The sequence below is a fragment of the Tamandua tetradactyla genome, chromosome 6 (genome assembly GCF_023851605.1).
Source record: "Tamandua tetradactyla isolate mTamTet1 chromosome 6, mTamTet1.pri, whole genome shotgun sequence".
Classification (NCBI taxonomy): domain Eukaryota; kingdom Metazoa; phylum Chordata; class Mammalia; order Pilosa; family Myrmecophagidae; genus Tamandua; species Tamandua tetradactyla.
This window is the reverse complement of record NC_135332.1, coordinates 66546925-66568452: the sequence shown is the minus strand read 5'-3', so window position 1 is coordinate 66568452 and position 21528 is coordinate 66546925. Positions and strand designations below refer to the sequence as shown.

At 39.7% G+C, this 21528-nt stretch overlaps 1 protein-coding gene across 24 annotated transcripts in view; it reads right to left on the bottom strand.

The window, feature by feature from the left end:
• The window catches only part of MYOCD (myocardin), a 510995-nt gene that overhangs the window by 52045 nt on the left and 437422 nt on the right, over positions 1-21528 (bottom strand). For 23 of the 24 annotated variants that reach the window (XM_077166024.1, XM_077166026.1, XM_077166023.1 and 20 more), the window contains 3 exons: positions 15982-16047; positions 7282-7337; positions 1782-1857 (listed from right to left, as the gene is read on the bottom strand). In XM_077166024.1, coding sequence (XP_077022139.1) covers positions 1782-1857; positions 7282-7337; positions 15982-16047 — 198 coding nt within the window. Of the gene's footprint in view, positions 1-1781; positions 1858-7281; positions 7338-12201; positions 12246-15981; positions 16048-21528 lie in introns of all 24 variants that reach the window. The other variant, XM_077166044.1, reaches the window with a different exon arrangement.

The window sequence follows — 21528 nt, the reverse complement described above, 5'->3', positions numbered from 1 at the left end:
TTTTTAAGGAACTTGATAAATGTTGCCAAATTGCCCTCTAGAAATGTTGACCCAGTTTGCACTCCCACCAGCAGTTTTATGAGAATGTGTGCTTTTCCCATACCCTTGACACACACTCATTTAATTTTTATTTGACAACTTGATAATTGAAAAGTCTCTCTCATTTGAAATAGCATTTCTTTGATTATTTGTGCAGCTATAATTTTATCTCAACACAGCAGCTGCCTTTACATTCTTAGAGACCGACCTAAGGAGGTAAAATTTTTGGCATCTTCCCTTGAGGTCCCCTCTCCCTTGCTCCTAACAGGCTTGGTACCTCATGGCCGCCTCATCCAGGCCAAAGCCTCACATCCCACATAAGCTTTCCCTGGAGTTCTACACTGTCTTCTCTATCTCTCTTTCTCACCCCACCAATTTTCTACAGCATTCTGGAAACAGTTCTCACTCTGATAGTACTTGGTCTATTCCAGAGTTGGAAACAAATCAGAATAAATCAGAAATGATACAGCTCAAATTTACAATTTTCATGTGATTTCAGGAGTGCTATTTAAAGCTAATGAACAGTTTTGCAAGGAAATCCACCTTCTTGAAGCCACTAGTACTCAGGGTCTCTGGACATGCTGTTCCCTCTGCCTGAGTGCCCTTCCACCTCTCTCTCCCTGACTTGGCCTTCAAGTCCCAGCTTATCTGCTACTCCTCCTCCATCCAGACTGACAATGTCCCTCTCTCTCATCCTTCTCGTTGCACCCTCCACACCAGGCATTCTCTCCCTTTTTAATGGTTTAATGCATTCTCATGGATTTTAAATTCTGGTCCTCATTTCTGCTGCCTCTGTCATACTGTGGGAATCCTTAATTGCAGGAACTTGCATGTTGTTTATCACTGTGTCCATGGGATGTAGCATAATGGTCTGTGCCTAGCAGGCATTCGGTATGGTGTTTGTTCAATGAATAAATGCTTTATAGCTGAACTGTCAAACTAAGGTTTGAATCTTTTTGGAGGTGAACACCAGAAGTCAGGGGATTCCCATCCAAGTGAGGGCAATTCACAGGGCAAGGATACAAGTCTCTCCTCCCTCATCCAGATTTGGAATATGGAGGCAATAAAGTGTTTGCCCATTTCACACTCTCCAATCCAGTTGTGGAATCCTCAGAAGAACTGGTTTGTTTTGACTGGAACCAATTTTCTGAGACCGTCCTTCCCTGCCTACCAAGACACGCATCAGCAGAGCACAATCAAACTTTCACCTAATGAATATGCAAGCAGCTAGGGAGCCTCAGCCACATTCTAAACTGGATATATATTTATATGTGTAGGATCCAGATGACTGACAATTGGGAATGTGTGCTGGATACTTCCATGCACCAGGAATTTTGCTAGGCAGTTTATAATGCAACACCTCATGTAACCTTTTCAATTATCCTAAGAGGTTATTATCTCCATTTTTCATCTCGTTATTATTTCTGTTTTACATGTAAGGAAAGTGAAGCTCACAGATGTTGTGCAATTTGCCCACTTTCCTTATAGTTAGGAAGTGGCTCAACCAAGATTGGAACCCAAGTCTGATGGTCTCTTAAGCATTATATGGCCTCCCAATTTGGTTGTCTACATGGCTGCAATTACTAGACGATTGCTCAAAACTGCTGCTTTGTAATGGCTGGGGAGACCCTTTAAAGAGGGCTTAGCCACCATACAGACAAGAAATGCGAAAACAATGCCCACCATTCAATGGGCATAACCTCCCCCCACCACCCCTGGTTTATGAGTCAGTGCAGACTTACCTTGGAGTATGTGCATATTAACCAAGCCAGCTCCTGCAGATCTATTTCTGACCTTGCGCTTCAGCTCGTCTTCAGTCTGTAAAGCAGACACAGGATAGGTTTGGCCATCAGTCTCAGTAAATAAACTGTACAACTGAATCACCCACTTTTTTTTTTCCTTTTGTTTTTCATCGCCAACTTAAAAAAATAAATTTTATTGAGAAACATCCACACACGCACAGTCCGATCATATTATACAATCAATGGCTCATCATATCATCACATAGTTGTGTATTCTTCACCATGATCATTTTTAGAACATTTTTATCACTCCAGAAAAAAGAAATAAAAAGGGAAAAAAAAGAACTCATATATCCCCTTCCTCTCATTGACCCACAGTATTTCAATTTATCCAATTTTTATTCTTTATTCCCCCTATTATTTATTTATTTTTTATCCTTATTTTTTCTTTTACTCATACTCTGGATAAAAGGAACATCAGACACAAGCTTTTCACAATCACACAGTCACACTGTAAAAACTATATATCTACACAGTTTTCTTTACGAATCAAGGCTACTGAAACACAGCTCAATAGTTTCAGGTACTTCCCTCTAGCCACTCCAATACACCATAAACTGACAAGGGTATCTATATAATGCATAAGTATAACCTCCAAGATAATGTCCCAACTCTGTTTGAAATCTCTCAGCCACTCAGACTTTATTTTGCCTAATTTCTCTCTTCCTCCTTTTCATCAAGAAAGCTTTCTCGTTTCCTTGATGCTGGGTCCTGGCGCATCCCCAGGAATCAGGTCCCACATTGCCAGGAAGATTTACACCCCTGGGAGTCATGTCCCACAAAAGGGGAAGGGCAGTGATTTCACCTGCCAAGTTGACTTAGAGAGAAAGGCCACTTCTGAGCAACAAAAGAAGTTCTCTGGGGTGACTCTTAAGTCATAATTATCAATAGACTTAGCTTCAACTCTGCAGGAATAAGCTTCATAGGGGCGAGATTGAGGGCTCAGCCTATTGAATTGGTTGTCCCTACTACTTCTGAGAATATTAGGAATTCCCCAGATAAAGAAATTGACTATTTTCTCCTTATTCTCCAGTGCCCCCAATGGCACTTTGCAAATAATTTTTTATTTTCTACCCAAATTACTCTGGGATAGAATGGGGCATCACATTAGCCTGGACAAACCAATAAGAGCTCATGCCCTATTCAAGATTCCATGTAATTATATTGTTCAAGTAAACTGACTATAAAGTTAAATTAGATAATGTACTACCCAAAATATAAATGTTGCACCAAATACACTTCTCTCCCTTTGGTCTTGCACAGAGGTTGAAGTTTGGAAATATGGACCGTATCACCTTTTACCCAGTATTTTGATTTACCTTAGTCCTATCCAGATCAGCTTCATTCATATCTCTAGACGAAGTCTGATCACTTTTTCAGCTTTTTTGTTTTTTTTTTTAACAGGGGTAATGCTGGCTTTCATAGCTTCAGAGCTCTAATTCTGTGTCTCAGGTGTTACAAAAATACCTGAGGTTTCAGGAAAAGACCAGATTATACACAAACAGCTCTGTATCTCAGGATTTAGAAATATCAGTTACAACACCTAAATATATGTGACTGCTATAAGATCTTACAATCTAGGACCCAACCTGATAACCCACACTCTCAACTTCAATTCTCTGAACGTGTATATTACAGCTAACCCATATGAGTGAGGCATAATATTTGTCTCTTTCTGACATTTTACTCAACATAATGTCCTTGAGGTTCATTCACCTAGTTGCATGTCTCACAACTTCATTCCTTCTTGGAGCCACTCAGTAGTCTGTTGTATGTAAACATCACAGATCCCCCTTCCTTTCCTCCATCATTGTACCCTTAGGCCACTCCCATCCATTGTGAATCCTGTCCCCATAAATACCAGTGTGCAAATATCCATTCATGTCCCCACTCTCAGTTCCTCCACTTACATACTGAGCAATGGGGTGGCAAGATCATATGGCAGCCCCACCCCTAGTCTCCTGTAGAAGTACCACACTGCCCTCCAAGGGGCTGCAGTCTCAGCTTCCCTACATTTCTTTCTCAACATTTTCTCTAGCACTTGTTTCTCTCAGTTCATCTTTGTCCCCCAATATAATTGTCATATTTAACTGTAGACTAAAAACAATCTTAAAATTACTGCCACTATTTAACTTTTTGGCATGACTTTGTAGGTTTTTTAAAATCATTATGTCAGAAAAGATATTTATACATGGCTGAATAATCAAGGATTTTCCCTTTTTTAAAAAAAAGACTTTTTTATTGTATAGTATAACATATATACAAAGTAAAGAAATAAAAAAACAATAGTTTCAAAGCACTCTTCAAAAAACGGTTCAGGACAGATCCCAGAGTTTGTCATGGGCTACCATACAGTCCTCTCATATTTTTTCTCCTAGCTGCTTCAGAATATAGGAGGCTAGAGGGCTTAAATACTTTTTAATCATCACAATCGGCTTTTTTGGTGAACAATAACATACATACAAAAAACTATAAATTTCAAAGCACAGCACCACAATTAGTTGTAGAATATATTTCAGACTTTGACATGGGTTACAATTTCACAATTTTAGGTTTTTACTTCTAGCTGCTCTAAAATACTGGAGGCTAAAAGAGATACCACTTTAATGATTCAGCATTCATATTCATTTGTTGAGTCTTATCTTCTACATATAGTTCCACCATCATCTTTGATCTTTCCATACCTCTCATTGGGGTTGTTTGGTCTATGGCAATTCTAATTTTTTGATATTGGAAGGGTCTGTCACTAATATGGGGTAGGGAGATGGAACTATCTGACGTTCGGGAGAGGCTGGGCTAGGTGTCAGGATTTATCTGGACCAGGGACCCATCTGGAGGTTGTAGGTTTCTGGAAAGTTATTCTAGTGTCTGGAACCCTTGTGGAATCTTATATATTGCCCTAGTTGTTCTTTAGGATTGGCTGGAATGGTCCTGGTTGGGGTTTGGCAGGTTATGATAGGTAGCAAGGTCTACCTGAAGCTTGTGTAAGAGTGACCTCCAGAGTAGCCTCTTGACTCTATTTGAATTATCTCTGCCACTGATACATTATCAGTTACACTTCTTTTCCCGCATTTGGTCAGGTTGTAATTGTTGATCCCACGGTGCCAGGTCTGGATACATCCCTGGGAGTCCTCTCCCATGTCGCTAGGAAGACTTTCACCCCTGGATGTCATGTCTCATGTAGTGGGGAGGTAAATGATTTCACTTGCAGAATTGGGCTTAGAGAGACTGAGGCCACATCTGAGTAACAACAGAGGTCCTCAGAAGTAACTCTTAGGCATGCCCATAGGCAGTCTAAGTGTCTACACTACCTTAATAAGCTTCAAAAGAGTAAGCTTCATGATTGAGGGCATGGCCTATTGATTTGGGTATCCCTAAAGTTTGACACAGTATCATAGGATTCCCTGATGGTAAGGTTTAATAGTTCCATAGTCTTTTCCCCCTCCCTCAGGGGACTTTGCCAATACTTTTTGATTATCTGCTTAATATACTCTAGGATGTTTCCAGGCATTACAATAATCTATATGGGATTAAAGGACCTCTTTCTCATTTCTCAGTTCATTTTTAAACAATTTTATTTGCACTTCATACAATCCAACCTAAATAAATAGCGATGCCTTCGCCACCATAATCTATATGAAGACGTTTCCTTTTCTTCTACATAGAATCCATAGCCCTCCCTCATGCCCTCTGCTTGACATTTAGTTTTGGCATATTGCTTTTGTTACATTCAGTGGAAGTCTATTAATATGTTACTGTTGACTATAGACCCTAACTTACATTGATTGTATTTTTTCCCCATGTATGGTCCATTTTCAACACCTTGCAATGTTGACATTCATCTGTTCTCCCTCATGCAAAAGCATGTTATATTTGTACATTTAATCACCATCATTGTCCACTCCAGGCATTTCTAAGTGATACCATCTCAGTCTTTATCCTCTATCTTTCCTTCTGGCTTCATATGGAATCACCTACTCTTAACTTCTTAAAAAATCAAGTCTTTTCAAAGGGGAAAAGTACTCTTTTTCATGACAACTGGAAAATGCAAATACCCCTGGTCACCTATGCTTTGATGAAGGAACACTTACAAGTTCCTCCAGAAATTGGAGGATGGGAGAATAAGATGAGGAGGTAAAAATCTTTGGTCCATGTCAGGTCCATGCCTCTAAAGGTCAGGCAGGTAATATATTGTTAAAACTGTGATACTCCTGGGTTGCTCATGCTTTAACAATTCTGTCCCACACCTTTTAAAACAGTCCCCAAATTAACTAGGGTCCAAGATGAAACAATGCCTAAATCTACCTATTAAACATAACGACATATGCCCTTCCCTCTTCCTGCTGCAACTTTTTTTAAAAATATTTTTTTTATTTTTTATTTTTATTTTTTTCTCTATATTATCATTTTATTTCTTTTTCTGTTGTCTTGCTATTTCTTTTCCTGCTGCAGCTTTTGCTCTTAGGACTTGCAGAAACATGTAGGACTTGTAAAGCATGTCAATTCAGACCCACCGTAAGTTGTAAAGACACTTAGAGACTTCACTGAATCTCATCACCTGCTTGTGGAGGGAGCTGTCAGCATAGGCAGTGTAGACCACAGCAAGCCCCAAATTAGACCTCAGGTCCTCGATTTCTAGTTCTGGGTTTTCATTCCAATATATTAGATCTCCTCTTTGGTACCTGGGAAGGATCTGGGGATCATTCCAGATCTGAGGAAAGACAGTCTGCTGTTCTTTGTTATTCTCCAGGTAGCAGAAATCACAACCACTCACAAGCAACTTTGAAGAGTTCCAGAGCCCTGATCATCACCTCCACCCGCAGACTAGCTACAAGGCTAAAACCCTTAGGCAAAGAAAGCCAGGAGAAAAATATCCCCTTCACTTTTCCTTCTCACCCAATAAAATGCTGATGCTTGCTCGGTAGTACTTCTATTATTGATAAATTCAGGTTGCATAGATTTGTTATGAAGGTGCAGAACACATGCCTATATTTTTCCCTCAAAGGCTAAAAAAAAACAAGGGGAAATAAACACAATTTATGGTATAATTAAGTGGCTGCAAATAAGCTCCACATTCACACATCCAGCCTTACTTTTCAATCGGATTTTTAAAAATATGATTGCTGCTAAGAAAGGACTGTAACGAAAGGTAAAGCAGCTTGAAAGCCCATTCTGCTTTCTTTTTAAAAGTCTTTTTGGCCCCTTGTGTGTCCTTGCAGTGATCCCTTAAGATCAAGAGGCTGGGGACTTTTTAAAGCTAAATAGTGGAGGCCATTTCAACAGTTTTCAGCACAAGCAAGATCCCATCTGGTGGGGGGCCAGGGCACCGCCAATTTGGTTGCGTTTGTAGTAGAATTCTATATGCTTGAGGCAAAGTTGAGCACTCAGAGACTCTTGCCCTGGAGACTAAGTTTCAGGAATGGCACTTTGCAGAAATTACCTTGTCAGTATCCAGATTTTTCCTTTGCTCATGGAATTCAGTTGGGTTTTTCAGTGCTGAAATGGAAAAGCAGAGACGTGAGCAGAGAGTTGGTTAGGGGCATTGGTCAACCTTGCCATATGGGCTGGTGTGCTTGCTGAGCTGTGCGGTACGGAGTGATTGCCTTCATGAGGCCAACAAGCGGTCAGAGAGGGAAGGCCTGGGGGCCATCAGCATCCCTGAAGCCAAGGGAAACAGGAGAAGGCAGAATTTAGGTCTAAACCAGGAGAAGCAGCAGAGACAGAATATGCGACAGGGAAGAGACGTGGTGGAGGCAGGGCATTCCAAGTTCTGAAGGAAATAGAGAGACTGGTGGAAAACTGGAGGTGGAAGCAATGCTCCAGCTTGAGGGAGAGGAGTAGTCTGGAGTCACTAGTACCCTCTTTGACCTTGCTCTGCCCTTGAATGCAAAAGCCCAGGGGAATGACTGTGTTTCCCAATTTGTAGGAAGGGATTTGTACTTTGCATAAGATATTTGGCCAGTTGGAGAGGGACTTGCAACCAAGGGTACTGAGGGAGCAATGCAGAGTTTAGCAATTATGAGTAGTCTGGAGTCACTAGTACCCTCTCTGACCTTGCTCTGCCCTTGAATGCAAAAGCCCAGGGGAATGGCTGTGTTTCCCGATTTGCAGGAAGGGATTTGTATTTTGCATAAGATATTTGGCCAGTTGGAGAGGGACTTGCAACCAAGGGTACTGAGGGAGCAATGCAGAGTTTAGCAATTATGGGCAGGAAGGGACTTTGTGAAATATAACTCCTATCCACTAGAGAATGGGGAAACTGAGGTCCTCAGAAATTGATTGACTTGCCCAGGGTCACACAAGCTAGGGCTAAGAGCTAGATCCCTCAATAACCCCTACCTCTTTCAAAGTGTGATGTTCAAAATGCTTAACAGCTGGTAGATGCAGGCACTGGCCAGTCCTAGCACACAGTGGCCATGACAAGTTGACCCACTGTGCCAGTGTGAAGGGTGCCAGTCTCTACACGTTCCACTGTTCTGGATCTCACAACCATCTCACAGCATCTCCTCTTGGTCACTTGGCAAGCTCTTTTGACTTAGCAAAGAAGTAGGATGTTGTTCAGCAAAATCCTACATTTTTTATTTCTGTTTTCCTGATCCCCTGGAACAATCTTAATTAGGAGCCACAAATAATCCCTTTTCACTGTAAGTGATGAGGAGGGACAAAGTTACAGAATTGCAACCACGTTTTCTGACTTGTAAGTCTGGACAAGTTGCTGAATCATAGGACCTCGAGCTTCAATATGTCCCCAACAGATGTTTATTCTTAAACTGCAGGCACTGACATAGTCTCCCAAACCTTGGCCACCACCAAAATTAGGTTTCTGGCCAAACTGGCACTTGGGACCACGTGTGCTTTTGCGTATGTGTGTGAGAGAGAAAGTCGACAGGTCCTTAGGACTGTACTAAATTCAGGTACAGTTTTTAGAAGGGCTTGCTGGATTTCAAGCAGACTCAGCTGGTGGCTGGTAGGTCATAATATCTGCCATTCAACAGGCTGCTGGGAAGTGAAGACATGCTTTCTAGAAATCTCTCAATGTCACCCCAACATCAGCAATGACAACTAAAGGAAGATACAGAGTATCCCCAGCTAGATGGCTTGTGCCATGGGTGGTTTACAAACACCCTTCCCTTCAACCAGAGATTAAGAGGCTTCCTTTCTCATAGGAAAAAAAGAATTTGAATGCGTTTTTGAATATTACAGTTGCCACTGATCTAACACTGGCTTCTCTTTGCGGCTTTTCACTCTTAAAAATGGATTTCTATGCAAGACCTGCCTCCTGAGATAGCCCTTTCTCCTTTTCTGCTCACTCAGGGCCTCCAGGAAATCATTAGGAGAAAGGAGCAGTTTACTGCTTTGCTCGTGCATCTTCTTTGATTTTTTCTCTGGTCCTCACCCTCAGGAAGGAAGTTTGCCTTTGGCTGAATTTGCTCATGGTTGCAATTCATATTGAGGGTATTCAGGAAGGCAACTCCCAGCTCTCAGGTAACCAGATCATACAAAGTCTGCTTGAAGTCCAAGGGCCCTTGTGCATCTGTGTACCACCTGTAAGTCTTTGTCTCCGGCCCATGGCCTGGTGGTCCTGGAAGAAGGAAAGATATGGTGGTGTGGCTTAATCACGTATGTACTCCTGAGCTTAGTCAGGCCTTGTTAAATGGCTAAAAGGAATAACATACTTTTCCTCAAGAAGCTTTCCCTAAGGGAACAGTTACATGCTGAACCCAACTGGTTTCAAATGGGCTTCAGATTCAGGAGAGATTTATCTGTTTCTCACCCTCCCCGCAAGACTCTTCAGTTCTTAGCAGAGCTTGGTAATGGTTCTAAGAAACACTGCCTTTCCTATAACTTAGCGTGATGGAGCTGTAATTAATTCATCACTTCTTGGTATAGTGACCACCCTGTGAAATGATTCAGAGTCCAGTTCTCTGATGCTTGAGGTCTTGGAGAACCACCTTTGGCAGGGTGGGAGAAGCTATGTTGCCTTGCAACAATGCAGTAGAAGTTTGCATACTGCATCTCACTGCCCACTCTCCTCTCAGCATTGGAGGGGAGTTTTACGGGAGCATTGGTTCAACAGCAGGCTATGGAAAGCTACCCTGGACTGACACCTGTCTTTTTCGTGACTCCAGAGAACATCGGTTTTAGCGACTGCCTCTGGAGGGGTCCGTGAGAGGTAGGATGCCACCCAGCCCCCCTCCCAACTGGCTTTTTTGGAAATTATATTGAGGGCATTTTACTGCCAGCCCTGGGAGTATCAAAAGGCAACATTTTGTATTTAAAGGGCATTGACGTTTAAGATGGAAAAGGAATTTGGTTTCCTAAATTAAAAAAAAAAAATCAGAGTGATTTCATATTAAAATGTGGTTGTACATTCTGTCAGCCATGCATCTAAGCCTCTCCTCCTTGGAGGAAGACTAATCGCTTCTCACAGGGGAATTTGTGTTCTCGCCTCAGTTTAGTTAGGGCTGTTCCTATTTCTGTCCCTACAGCTTCGGCTAATTTGGGTCAGCTCTGTGTATAAACATTTGCTTACTTAGAGCTCAGGAAAAGATCTGGAGATAAGACTAAGCCTCCTGCAGTCCCCTGCTCTCAATTCCATCCATATGCCTCTGGCAGGATCCCAGAAAAAGGAGAAATTAGGCTGCAGGGGCCACCAAGAAGTCAATTAAGCAGACGGAGCTGGCTCTGAGCACAGGTCAGGGTGCCTGGTCTTGGGAGGGTTCTGGCAGTAGAGGCAGGGCTATTCCCGCTGCAGGCTGACTCTTCCCATGGGGTTCTCCCGCTACCCAGCAGGGCAGGGTTTGGAGTTCAGAGAGAACCCCGTGACTTTGGCTAGTAAGAATAAAGACCAAGAGGCAGAATTAAAGAGCTGGAGTCCTGTATACAGCAGCTAGAGTCACAGCTCTCAAAGTGTGTCCCCCTGGACCAGCATCTTCAGCATCACTTCAGATCTTGTCAGAAATGTAAATTTGGGGGCCCCACCTAAGATTTCTGAATCTGAAATCAGGGTGGGGCCCAGCAATCTGTGCTTCATCCAGTCCTCCAGGGGACTCTGGTGTGCATTAAAGTCTGAGAATGACTGACAGCTCTGAGTTGAAAGGCCAGTGGTTCCTGCCTAGGGTCATTAGGGATTTAGAAGTTGGAAAAGGCAGTAAGTGAATTTCCCGGACTGATTTTCAGCATTTCAGACAGTTGAAGAAAAAAGGGTATATTTGCCTCGAAAAAAATGCTGCTTAGGCTAATGAAGCTGTCACCTTTCACTGCTGCTGCCTGGAACCATAGCAACTTGGTTTAGTAATGGTTGCTCTGATCAAAAAGCAACGGATGGGTGGGCCACGGTGGCTCAGCAGGCAGTGTTCTCCCCTGCCATGCTACAGACCTGGGTTGGCTTCCTGGTGCCTGCCCATGGCAAACACAAAACAAAACCAAAAAACAGATATAGGGATTAATAATTACTGACTGTATGTAGGGTTTTGGTGTGTGTGGGGGGGGGTGATAAAACTATTTCAAACACAAGAACTAAGGAAGTGATGAGTATAATTAATGGAGCCTTGGGTGACCAAAAATTGGGGAACCATCAATTTGGGTTCTGCCTTGCTTTGCCACTTATTTTGGCGTAACCTTGAGCAAGTTTGATAATCTTCTGTTCTCTGTTTCCCACCTATAAAATGGGACTCACAATGAGTGTTTTCCCTTTGTCTCATTATTAAAGACAAACCAGATCATGAGTATTTTTCTTCCAAGAAATTGGAATACATCCCATGTATAAATGACAACACTTCAGAAATTCTACTCTTTCTTTAGGATAGCAATAAATTGTTTTTCAGTGTCCAAAAGGTATACTTTCCCAAGTAGCTTTATGATATTTAAGACCTGGCTTGTACACTTGGAGAATTTGATGCAACGTATATGAATACTTCGGAAATTCTCAGAAAAGCACGCAGAGGCCAATTCAGAGTATGCCTGTAATTGCTGGTTTACTATTTTCAAATGAAAAGGAACTGGAAAAATCTAAGGAAAGAGTGGGGGGTGGGGAGGGAATTAGGGTTGTTGACCCAAAGAGCTTGCCATGACAATCCAAGGCAGCTTTGGCTATCTCTGCATGTCAGATGTTAGAAAGAAGGGAAGAGGCAGACAGCTAAATCCCCTTGTGCAGTGTTCTGCTCAAACAGCCAACAGTGGGTGGTAGGGTGCTGTAGGGAAAAGCCAAGTCAAATTAATGCACGGAGAAAAGGAAGAAAGACTTCATCCAGTCAACTTCTCAAAACTATCATGAAGCTGCATGTTTTGTGGGTGCAGGGACTGCCCCAGTCATTCTTCTTGCTATTCAGGAGAAGTGTCACAGAATTCAGGGATTTACCAAGGCTTTGCAGTAAGTATGTGGTTGCTGTGGCTTGGATTAGTCTGCAAAACAAATAAAGGCAGCACCATTCATAGACAGCTCATTGCACCTTTAAATTCATTTACATCGATCAGTTCATGGAACCAAGCTGCCCAGACAATTCATTCTTAATTGCAGAGACTTTCTCTGGGTCTTGGTGGATAAGTAACAGCCCCTCTGGGACCCAGTCCTCTAAAATCCATTTTTGTACTATAATCCCATCTTTTGTATTCCCAGGAGAATAAGCAAAATTGTCCCTCCTCTCTCTCTCTCCTCTGGGTTCAACTTTACTCATCCCACTTTTAATAGGTGAGGAAGAAGGAGGGATAAAGCCATTTCTTCTCTTCAATCTGCCCAGATACCCATCTCCTTGTAGTGGCCTCCATTGGTCCAACATGCTTAGTAGGCACAGTGATGTCCATTAATGTTGATGGAATGATTTGGTGCCCCTTTTGGAGCCTAAGGACCTTGGAACAGAAATTGCATCTGCCTCCCCTGTGGCAGGAGGGACCATGGAATGCTTCTCGTAGCAGATTGTTAATGAATATTTACTGCGTTGCTCTGTGATCATTTTATTGAATCCAAACCCCATAGCTAACCATCCTTCCACAACTAAATTTTCTGAAGAGGTTGGAATAGCATGGCATCACTTAAGATTCTACCCAGAAGAGTGATGCTCAAGGAAAAGAACTGTAGGGGAGAAAATGTGCATGAGAAATGATCAATGGATTCAAGGCCTTGCAGGTATACAAGGGGCCACAGTTGGCTCAGTCCTAAGGCATGAGGAAGTAGAGGAGCTTGAGCCTTTTGCAGCCTTGAGCCTGAAAAGGAGGAAGGGTGAAACTGTTCCTGTTGAGTCCTAGGAGGTGGTGATAGGACTTCACAAAGAAGGCTATTCAAAATTTCCATTTGGTGATTCAGAGGTAGGATTTTGGAGATAAGTCCAGATGACAAATTCCTAAATATTTAAATTCATGTCAGGAGGATATTTCACTAAGGTCTCATAACTATTTTGAAAATGTGAATTCCATAACTAGTAATGTAAATGTGAAACAATCTTAGGACCTGGCTTGGGCACATGCTCCTGGTCTAAGAACCCTTTTCCCACTGTTTTGAATTCTTCTGGGGCTCTGCATTGACCTCCTAACCCTGCCTTTCTTGATTAAAAGTCAAGGGAGGTGGCCTTTAAAATCATTCAGAGCACCCACAAGGAAAAAATCCTAAACCCGTAATGCAAAGTAAATTCTCAAGAGAATTGATTAAGGGACTCATAAAAGGGAATTTTTTGCTGGTTGCTATGGCCTGTTTGTTACTCAGTAGTAAGCCCAAAACCTTCAGGATGCATGTCCAGAGGGAGAGAAGAAAGAAAAGTTGATCTATTTGGATTTATTCCCCTAGTCAACTGAAAATTTCCCATGACTCAGTTCACTGAAATCAGTTTAGGATGAAAGTAGGGGTGAGCGACTCTAAAATTTAATCACTGTTTTGGTGTGCAATCGAAATGAAATCTGCTATACAGCTAAGTCAATGGAATGTTTCAGTCATGATGAGGCTAGATTGTGAGGTAGAACTTGAAACCATTTTATTAAAACATTGGTTTACCCTTGCAATTTTAGCAAATTTTTTTTTCATTGTTCCAAATTTCAACTGAATATTTGAGGCACAAAATGCTTCATAATAGCAACTAAAGTGCTGTTCAGGTCAAGAGATTTCTTTTGAACATTCTAGAAAAGAGGCCTAGATGGAGATGGAGGTTCTGCCACAACCGAGGGGTAGCATTTTTTTGCAATGGACAAAGTTCTGATGATTTTATTTTATATAAAACCAACATAAATAAAGACTAATTCTGTCAAAAGATGGCAGGTGTTTCTGTCGACCAGCTTAAACCAGTACTTCCCTCAAGAAAATAACATTAGGACAATTTACAATTCACTTGGCCAACAGCTTTGAATTTGGGCCATTAATGGTAAGTTTTAAAATTTGCAAAAGGTTGGAATTATTTCAGATTTGATGGATAAAGTGAGACTCCATTAGTAGTTTTATTTTGCATGCATTTATATTCTTAATCTAAATTTGAAGAAAATGGGACCACATGGACTTTGGGAGTAGTCAAAAAATCTCTTACGCTTCCTCACCTTCAGTTTCATGAACATTGAAGAACATGGGAATTGGACTAGGTCAGGAGTTTCCAAACTCTACTCTGAAGAGAACCAGGCCCTCTAAAGGGGAAACTTGATTAAAAGTCAAGGAAGCCCTCCAATGCCAAAGGCTTCTGTATGGGATAAAGGAGGCTGGGCAAGTGGGGCAGAGTTCCCCAACCCTGTTTCAGCCACACAGCTCTTTCATGATCTCTTAAACACATGTGTGGACAATATAAGTTTTCTTTAAAAATTAAAACAAATTGAAAACCAATGTTTGTCATTTGGTATTGATCTCTAATCACCATTAACTTTTCTTCCTTTCTCACTCTCTTTCTTTCTTCTTTCCTCATTATTTTTAGAATTCAAGTAATTGAATGAAAAAAAAAAAAAAGGAAACTCTCTTGTAGAAAACAAGGTGTTCCAACATGAATTATACTTATGTGCCTTCTTATCACCTATTCCACTAAGGAGTTAAACCTCTGGAGGAACATCTTGCTCATTGTTGTCATTGCATCTAAGGTAGTGACTCAGTACCCTGATAATCTGGTTTACAACAAAGTTGGTTGAAACAATGAATTGAAGGAGATCCCCTGCCCCCCACCGAAATCTTTGCCACTTCTTTCCTTCTCCCCATCGTTTGCCTGAGTAAATACAAGCTGTTATGCATTGGATTTAGATTGCTTGTTTAATCTGATTGGACTGGAGAGGCTAAACATCTCTGCCCCTATGTTCTAGCTCTATGGAGTGCAAACCCAAGCAGGTCCTGTCTAGGATGGACTTAGGTTGGGTGCCTTGCCATATATTGGATGCTTTTTACAGCAGAATCTATGCCATTGGAAAGTCTGATTGAGAGATAGTGGCTGAAAACTAGGTACACCAATGACTATTAATTAAGCTTTTATCATTTTGCCGATTTAAAAAATTTCATTATTTTTAGGACTTTTCCAGAAACATGATAGAACGGATTTTGCATGCACAGTTTCTGTTGAGCAATACTTCTTTAAAATGTACACTATTTAATTGTGAAAAGACTGGAGAACAGAATACATCTCCACTGGGACCCAGGACACAGATGGGCATTTGATTCATGTAGCGTACATGAAAGGGATTATTTTTAAAATGTGCCATAGGTTAATTCTTATTTTTATTGGGTGTTTTTACTGAATGGTATTTTTACTCAGTCTTCCAAAAAGGAAGCACTTGATGATATTCAATTAATAGTGAACTGAAGTAACTCCCAAAACATTGAAAACAGGGAGCTGATAAAAGAATTATGCCAATGGTGCTTTTAGAAAAAATAATGATTATATTCAATTTTAAAAGTAGGTGGAGGAAGGTTGGGGAAGCCCATAGTGAATTGTGTTTACCTTAAAACCAAACTTAACACGTTGGAAGTTACGGCACAATCCACATTATTAAAGGGAAGCCCCTCAAAGGTGAATAGAAATTGGGGCAAAGCATCAAAGGTCTGGGGTTTCTGCTGAGCAGATTCTATAAGGCTCTTGGAAACCAATATGGAGTCTTAGCTTAAGTGGACTCTGAGATGCTTTCCAACTCCCAAGTTACATGTTACTTTACTACTGTAATAAACCAGTGAATAAGAGGTACAGGTACTCACGTGGTATTATGCCTTGGTTAGCCAGATGTTCCTGGGTCCTTCTCTGTTGAAGCCGAAACTGTAAAACTTAGAAAAGGAAGTGTTAGTTTGTGGGTTTGGCCCTATTCAGGCTTCATATTGGTTATGAGTACAATCATTTATACAGTCGTCTCTCTTCTCATTTTATTATAGAGTCAGTTCTGAAAGTAAAGGAGATGTTTATTTCTGTTTTATACATGAAGAAAGAAGGTTCAGAGAAACTGTGAGGTTACAGGAATTTTCAGCAAATTTATAACAAGCTGGGATTAGGACATCTGGCTCCTTTCTGAAATGAATGTTATTTTCATGGCACCATGCTCCCTCTTTCCCCAGTACAACGTTTGGGAGATGAATATCATCAAATTCTGCTTGGGTAGCAGCCTGAGATTTGAAAGAGGAGACAGTACAACCTGGGTTCAAATCGTGTCTCAACCACTCTAATAGAGGTCTAACTCTGGGCAAGTTGCTTAACTCCCCTGATCCTAAGTATGTAAATGGGAACAATGCCTATTCTGCAGTGTTGCTATGAAGTCTGATAAAACAATGTGTGTGATTTGCTTAGCAGAGCACATGAGATCGTCAGTAAATGGTAGTATAATTAAAGAATTTGGACTCCATCTGGGAATTAAAAGAAGGAGATATTAGGGTTATGCTTTGCTTAGAGAAAGTACAAAAATTTTTTCTAGACTTTATGTTATAAAAACTTGTTAGTACCCATAGCACCAAAAGATTATATATATCACATATGTATAATAAAAATACATACTAAATTATGAATGAGAAAATTTGCAATTTTCTCCTTCCCTCACCCCCACCCCCAAACACATTCCATCTTTGAACATTCAGCCTCTCCAAGGAATCTCCATTTTCTCAGGGGGATTTTGAGTTTGCCATCTTAGTTCTTGGGTTTAAGTTGCACAGAACCATGGTAGAAAGAGAAGTTTTCAAGGAGTAGGATTGGTTTAATCAGCATACAATGAAAAGTGAGCATGAGAACTGCTTTTATGAAGAGAAAATCGGGGGAAAGAGAAGCAAAAATGAGCAGGGCCAGGTAGGCTGAATTTCAAGTATATTCAGTATTTCAGAGTGAGTCCTCAGAGAAAATGCAGTCAGAAGATGGACTAAAAGTTAGAGGAATGGGGAAAGACAATTTAAAAAAGTGTTGTGATCAGTTTTGAGTTGGATTCTTTTGAGCTTTCTTTGAGAAAGACCAATAATGTTTGAATTGTTTTTAATTAATTTTGGTTGCCAAACTGTGTTTCATTAAATAAGTCTCATAAGCCTTCATTTTAAGATAACTACAAAAAGGATTGAATTGCTTTACTTTGTCATAGAGAGTAATGATACGAAAGCTTTGCTGTTGAAGTTCCCTCCAGACCAACACTCCCACTACTAAAAATTATAAACTCTGGGGGTTGCAAGCATAATTCAGTGGTAGAATTCTCGCCTGCCACGTGGGAGAGCTGGGTTTGATTCCCAGCCCATGAACTTCCCCCAAACAAAACAAACAAGCAAACAAAGATCCAGCCAAACAAAAATCCAACAAATGGTGCCACAATAATGGGATACTCACATGGAAAAAGAATGAAACGTGACCTGTGCCACACAAAAAAATTATAGACTATGAACAAAGTACGAAAAACAAACTAACCCAGTATTCTGAAGAATAAACAAAATCAGGCAGGTTGTAAAGCAGAGTCAAAATGTAGAGAAATGACTTGCATGAGAGTCAGTTTCCCGTATTTTTCCTGAGGATGGCTCACAGGCATGAAGTGGGAAAGTACAGGCAACTAAAACAATAGAAAAACTGCACATCTTTCTAGCAAGGACAAACCAGGAAAAAAAAGGTACCGAGTCTATGATGTCATAGTGAAGGATAATCATGGAGGGGAGAAAGCTGGGTAAAGGGAACCCCTGACTCTTGTTATGAATTCCCAAACTCTCAGATTGATCCCTAAATGACATTTCCATGGGCGAGAATCAAAGCAGCACAGCAAAGGCTTAAAGAATTGAATTTAGATTTGAACCTATGTACACAAAAGCAAAAGGGAACTTAGAAATTGCATCTACCCAGGTTAATTGTCTGCTAAAACAAACACATAAAATCAGCATTCTCTAGAGACTATACAGAACTGAGAGTCTCCATAACATTAGATTTACAATGTCTACTACACAACCCAAAATTTCTCTACACAGAAAGAACCAGGAAAATGTGACCCATTCTAAATTTAAAGAGATAGCAAATAAATACAAATTTTGAGATGATAATCCTGTGATTATCAGATAAAGGGATCTAAAGTAATTTTTAACTATGTTCAATGAGGTAACAGAAAAAGTGCTTTAAATGAATGCAGATATAGGACATCTCAGCAAAGATATAGAAAAACAAATGGAAATATTAAAACTTAACAGTAGAATATATGATATAAAAAGTTTACTGGAGAGGCTTAAGAAAAAATGGATATAAGAGGAAAGAATCAGTAAGCTTGAAGCTAGAGCAACAGAAATTAACCAAGCTGAAGAATAGAGAGAAGAAAGATGAAAAAATTAATGGAATCTCAGGGATCTGTGGGACAAAATAAAAGAGTCTGACAACAAGTAATTCAAATCCCAAAAGGAAAGCAAAAAAAAGAAAGAAATAATGGTCAAAATTCTCCAAATTTGGTGAAAGACATAAATTTAAATATTCAAAAAGTTCAACAAACCCCAAACAGGATAAATTCATAAAAACCATATCTACATATATACGTAATAACCTGATGGCTGAAAATGAAAGATAAAGAGAAAATCTTGAAAGGAGCAAGGGAAAAGCAACACCTTATGTGAAAGGAAACATTGATTTGAATGTCCGCAGACTTCTCATAAGAAACTCCATAAAACAAACAAAAACCCAAAAAACTGTCAACCAAAATTCTGCATATAGAGATCTTCTTCCATCAATGAAGGTGAAATAAATATACTTTCAGTAAAAGAAAAATAAGAAAATTTGTTTCCAGCAGACTTTACTGGACAAAATGTTTAAGGAAAAACTCTTTTGGCTGAGGGTAATGACACCAGAGAGAAATCTGAATATTCAGGAATGAATAGAGTATCCAAAATGGTAATTGTCTAGGTAAATATAAAATACTTTTCTTTTTCCTCTTAAAAATTAAAAAAAAATGCATAGAACTGTTTAGAGAAAAACTATGGCATTGTCTTATGATGTTTTTAGGGCAGATAACACAGATGACATCTACAACATAAAGGAATGGCAAGGGAGCTAGGTTGATCAAGGGCCTTTATGGTTGTGAGAAATCTCCAGTTTACATGCAGTGGTACAATATGACTAGACTGTGCATTATTAATTATGTATATTGTAATCCTTAGAACTATTAAAAAATTCAAAGAAGTATATTCAAAGCCAATAAATTAAATTGGAATGCTAAAAATATTCAACTAATCCAAAAGAAGGAATATAGGGGCAAAATTGGAGTGGACAATCAGAAAATAAATAAAATGGTAGATCTAATTACATCAATAATTACTCTAGATTTTTAATAGTCTAACCACTTAAAATGAAAGAGATTATCAGAATAGATAAAAAAGAAAGCAATATTAATTACATGCAGTTTACAAGACACACACTTTAAATATAAAGAGTCAGATTGGTTGATAGTAAATAGATGTAAAAAAAATATACCATGCAAAGAGTAAGCATAAGAAAGCAAAAGTGACTATAGTAACATCAGATAAGACAGATTTCAAGTCAAAGTGTATTACCAGACATAGAGAGGGACATTTCATAATTACATAATTCTATATAATTATATAATTCTCTATATAATCATATAATTTCATAATTATATAGAGAGAATTTATCAGGAAGACATAGTGATTTTAAATGGATGTACTACCCCTAATAACAGAGCCTAAATACATGAAAAAAGTTGACAAAGACATAAATACACAATTTTGAAATCATTGTAGGAACATTTGATAGAATTAGTATCAATGTTTTATAGAACTAAAAAAAAGTCACCAATGACATTGAGAATTTGAATAACACCATCAAACATCTTGCTTAATTGATAATTACAGGACATTACAAATACCAAGAACAGATAAACATTCTTTTCAAGTGAATATGGTACATTTGACAAGTTATGCTGGATCATATAACAATTTTTGATACACTGAAAAAGTTTGAACTTATATAGAGAACATTGTGTGATCACACTGGAATTCATTAGACATCAAAATAATGCACAATCTTGGAAAATATTTGACAATATACTACTAAATAACTCGTGGGTCAAAGAAGAAATCACTAGAGAAATTAGAAAATATTTTGATCTGAATAATGATAAAAACACACTGTATTAAATTTTATGGAATATAACCAATGCAGTGCTGAGAGAGAAATTTAGAGTTTTAAATACTTATGTTAGACAAAGAGAAAGGTTTAAGATTAGTGACCTAAGATTCCACCATAAGACGCTCAAAATAAAATATACCCAAAGAAAGTAGAAGGAAGAAAGTAATAAAGATAAAAGCAGAAGTCCTCAAAATAGAAAGCAGACAGGGAGTAGAAAAAAATTGAAAAGCCAAAAGCTGTTTCATTTAAAGATCAATAAAATTGACAAATCCTTAGCTCTACTGATCAGGAAAAAAATGGACTACAAATTACCAACAGTCATAAAACCAGGTTATAACAAGGGGTCCTAGATGTTAAAGGGTTTAGATGCAGTTTCCAATTGACCAGGATGTCAGTGTAAGGCCCTCCAGGGAACCATTTCCTCACAGAATATTTGAGCAACTAGCAAAAACTGGCAGAACCATCTTACTCAGAATACCACAAAACAGTACCCTGGGCAAGGGCCAAATCAAGAAAATGCAGCTCTAAGAAATGGTGGGAGAAACATGTGGTGTCCTTGCTGGGTCCTGCCTCATCCCTCCCCACCACAGTGTAGGTTCCTATTTCAGAGGGAGAGGAGAATCCCTATGCATATACGGTGGTGCCTGTATATCAGTGTCAATCTATCCGGTGACAGACAGAAAGAATTAACCAGGAAATTGCTCTCTTGCTCATCCTCCCAAAATGTGTCCTGCAGGGAGAAGCAGTTTACAAATGGCTAACATGTTAAACCAAAAACCAGTTAAATCAAAGTGGCCAGGGGCAAAGGGTTGTCTGCTATAATAGAGCACACAAGAGGGGAGAAAGTATATTTTATAGGGAGTAGAGGGGGCATTTGAATTTCTGAAAAAGGGAGTATCAAGCACAAGGCTAGGAAAAGACACAGGTTCAGAAAAGATGGAGAGGACCCTGCATTTCACATTAGCCTTGGGCTGACCTTCGCGATAGAAGAGTCAAACTTTGAAAGAGAACACCACCTAATGCAAAGCCAATTTGCAAAGCCTGCCATAGGTGTTTTCTGCTTTTTGTTGTTGTGGTTAGTTTCTGGCACTTGAAAATCTCTGTCATGTCACTAGCTAGATACAAACCTAAGGAACAGACCACTCAGGGGCTAAATCCCAGAGTTAACACTTACC